This window comes from Diachasma alloeum, unplaced genomic scaffold (assembly GCF_001412515.2).
Source record: "Diachasma alloeum isolate Michigan unplaced genomic scaffold, Dall2.0 Dall_scaffold_00212, whole genome shotgun sequence".
Lineage (NCBI taxonomy): Eukaryota > Metazoa > Arthropoda > Insecta > Hymenoptera > Braconidae > Diachasma > Diachasma alloeum.
This window is the reverse complement of record NW_021680377.1, coordinates 223,569-227,049: the sequence shown is the minus strand read 5'-3', so window position 1 is coordinate 227,049 and position 3,481 is coordinate 223,569. Positions and strand designations below refer to the sequence as shown.

Sequence of the window (3,481 nt, the reverse complement as noted above, 5' to 3'; positions counted from 1 at the left end):
AGGAAAATCGCAGAGAGTCGACTACACTTCGGAATGCCTCATGGGTATTAAGAAAGCAGTGCTGTCGAATCTCTCGACAACCCCTCTGAGCACGTGACGGTATTTAAAGAGAGGGTAGAGAATACTTTCACTCAGCGGTGAAATCGACGACCAGACTTACTGTTTAGGGGAACCGGGGGTGATTTTAGGAGGAAGGGGTTCACTCACGCGAATCTCAATTCCCTCGAGAGCTATTTGTAGGCGTGCAGCATTTCACAGGAGGGGTGAGAAAACGGTTATCTTGATTTGTGTAATAAAAAGATAGGGGGAGAGGCATTAATGATGACGGATTAATGGCACATTAGTGTTGGATTTATCTGATTATTTTAGCTTTGAGTTTAACATCCGTGCAAAATTTCAGGATAATCGGTGCTGGTGGGCGGGAGATAACTTTGGTTATCTGATGTTTCAGGGTTGATTATGAAGATGACGGAGAGAAAACAATTGATTTTTTTAATTAATTTTACGTGTTTCGTTAATTTTTTTTAATACTCAATGCATTGATTTTTTTTGACTTTTTTTTTCAAGTTAATTTTGCATATTGATAATCAATTGTTCAATTAATTCAAGTCATTGATGTTAAAAACAGGTAGGAAATTGCTCTTGTGTTGCATATAGTATAGTTATTTTTGCTAATAAAGTAGCATTATTCTTCCGAATGATTATTTTGCACATCATTTCCTTCTGTCATGTATAATTCATTGCTTATTTCATTTTATTAAATTGAATAAGATCTCTTTTCAACTAATTTCGGATTTTCAACTCAGTTGAATGTTATCATCATCATTACTTTTATTATCCCTTTCTTCTGTACAACCGATTGTCTTTTTTACGGTTCTATCTCTCTGAGGCCCTTCGATAAAATGTTAATAGAAAAATTTTATTTACACATACTTGAATGAATTTGAAACATCACATTTGAAGAAACCATCAGAAAGCTCACTTTCAGGGAAATTCATGAAAAATTCGAAATTTTCAACAATCATCATAAAAATTAAATCAACCAATATAGCTATCATAATCATCTTTTAACTTCGAGTTAATGGCATTAAAACAATCACTTTAAGCTATGATTGAATTCATTTGAAGCATGATATTCAAAGATATCCCCGGAATTCTGATTTACAAAAAATACAAAATTTTTGCAAATTCTCAAATTAATGAGAATAACGATTATTGCTATCGCCTTCCTCTTCGAACTCGGTTACAAAGCCACCCAAACAAATTTTTTAAGCCATCATTCAATCAATTCAGAACCTTTTTTTAGTTATCGTGGAACAACCGATTTTCGAAAAAAGTCGAAAATTAAAAAAACTAATCTGTGAATTAAAATTCAATTAACAGCGATTGATACGGCTCAACAACACCTACATCTGAAAAAAAGATTTATCATTGTTCATAATACAAATTCTCTACTACCGCCTCCTCATTAAAAATGAAAGAATGATTTCAGGCGCTTAAAATTCATTTCACACGTGATAAATCACCGTTATCTCACCTTGACCCGAATTATTTTTAATAGTACAGTTACCCCTAAATGTTGAAACAAGCCCATCATGACATAACTACTCCTCCACAATTGTTAATAACACTGTACATGAAACGCGTGGCACGCAGGTTTAACGCATGGCTGGATGTTTGCCCGAGTACGAAATAATAGTAGATTATATTTGCCACCCAGACATTATCACTATCACGAGGATGGTAAATGTGATAAGGGAAATATTTGCCCTCAGAATGATTCCGCCTACATTTTCAGCCTTGATATTCGTGAAGCACGTGCATTCAGATAAACTTAAGGTAGAAAGTACTTCACCCAGGAAATACGTTAATTGTTGTAATTATGGAAACACGAAACACACTGCGGCCTCTTTTCAACCATTTACGGGCTCTCAGACGTCTTCTACACACGAGTTGGATCTGAAATTAAATAATTAAGATTTATCACTCTGTCGTGCTGAGGGAGGTCTTGCAAGGCGCCAGGAAACTTTGGCCTTTCTCCCTAATTTCGGATAGTTTATCGTTCCCATGGGCTTTCTCCACATTTTTTTGGATTCAATGGCTTTAATTAGCTATAATACATCATCGATAATTGTCGGAATCGGTAATTTATGAAAAGCCTATGATAATGAAGATGTTTTTTCTGTTATGTTACTGAATTATTTATTGAGCAGATAATAAAGGGGAGGACAGTCTGTTTTCGGTTCAAGAATTTTGACGATAAATTGTAATTTCAAGGATAGTTCGTCGGTGGTTATTAGGAGAGTGACATTGAATTCAATTAGCGGGAGGAAATTTACGGAAAATTCAATGAAATTCCGAATTTTTGAGAATCAGGAACATGAGAATTCTCCGAATCACGTGAATTTTTTGGATTTCTGTCAATTTTTATGAAATAATTGTACTAAATTAGGAGTTTAAATTCACATTTTCGGAGGATTTTAAATTTTTTATGACAGAATTCCTTGAAATTACAGTGGAATCGTAATACTATAATAAAAATTTGCAAGAATTATAAAATGATATTGAAAATCAAATACCCACTCCCGACATTCTAAAAACCTAATTAAAAAAATAGTAGCGAAGCGGTAAAACGGTTTACGTCGATTTTGATTATTCAGTTTTCAATGAATATCTCGAAATCTAGGGGGGATAGCAAAATTTCTGTCACAACCTTTTTTGTAGAGCGAGTTAAGAGCTATAGAAAAGGTCATGATAAAAACTTCGTCATCTCTCTTAGATTCGGAGATATTCTTCGAAAACTCAACCTTGAGGATATCTATAGCTTTTCAATCATCAAATTTGTCAATTAAATTGCGTGAGAAAAATTAGAAAAAAATAATGAATATCCAGCGTCATTCGAATGACAATTTGCACAGAATTAAACGTTCTTTAAACATCCGTTCAAAGTCATGCCACTGGATAAAAAATAGCCCAACTACTCAGATATCCATAAACCGTTTCACCACTTCACTACTGAAATGAATTGCCGGAATGAAGCTGCCAGCTCATCATTTTCCCTCAAAAATAAAAATCTCCCATTGTATCCCAAAAACCCCCGGAAATGATACCCAAAATACTGCCGAATCACGCTCAGCAGGAGAAATCACCCCAAAAGCGTTCCATCAAACTCAAACGCAGATCCCCCCCACGAGAGTCCGCCAATAATAACGATGTCCCATTGAATTTCCAGTGAAGCCGTTGCTGGTGAAGATAATCACAAAAGAGGACAAGGTATTATCAGGCAAAAAATACGCAGTAGAATGCAGATCGTGGGGTTCAAAGCCTCCAGCTGCGATGAGCTGGTGGAAGGACAGCAGGCAAATAACAGAAGTTATTCAAAACGTGAGTGAAAGAGAAAAAAAAACATTGAGAAAGTGGATAGACTCCATCACTTACTCCACCACCTTTCCTCTCAGCCCTCCCCCCCCCCCCCCCCCCC

General features: G+C 35.8%; 1 protein-coding gene across 1 annotated transcript in view; it reads left to right on the top strand.

The window, feature by feature from the left end:
* Positions 1 to 3,481, top strand: part of LOC107036907 (hemicentin-2) — an 82,668-nt gene that overhangs the window by 52,588 nt on the left and 26,599 nt on the right. Inside the window, exon 5 of the mRNA XM_015255158.1 lies at positions 3,233 to 3,384. Coding sequence (XP_015110644.1) covers positions 3,233 to 3,384 — 152 coding nt within the window. The remainder of the gene's footprint in view (positions 1 to 3,232; positions 3,385 to 3,481) is intronic.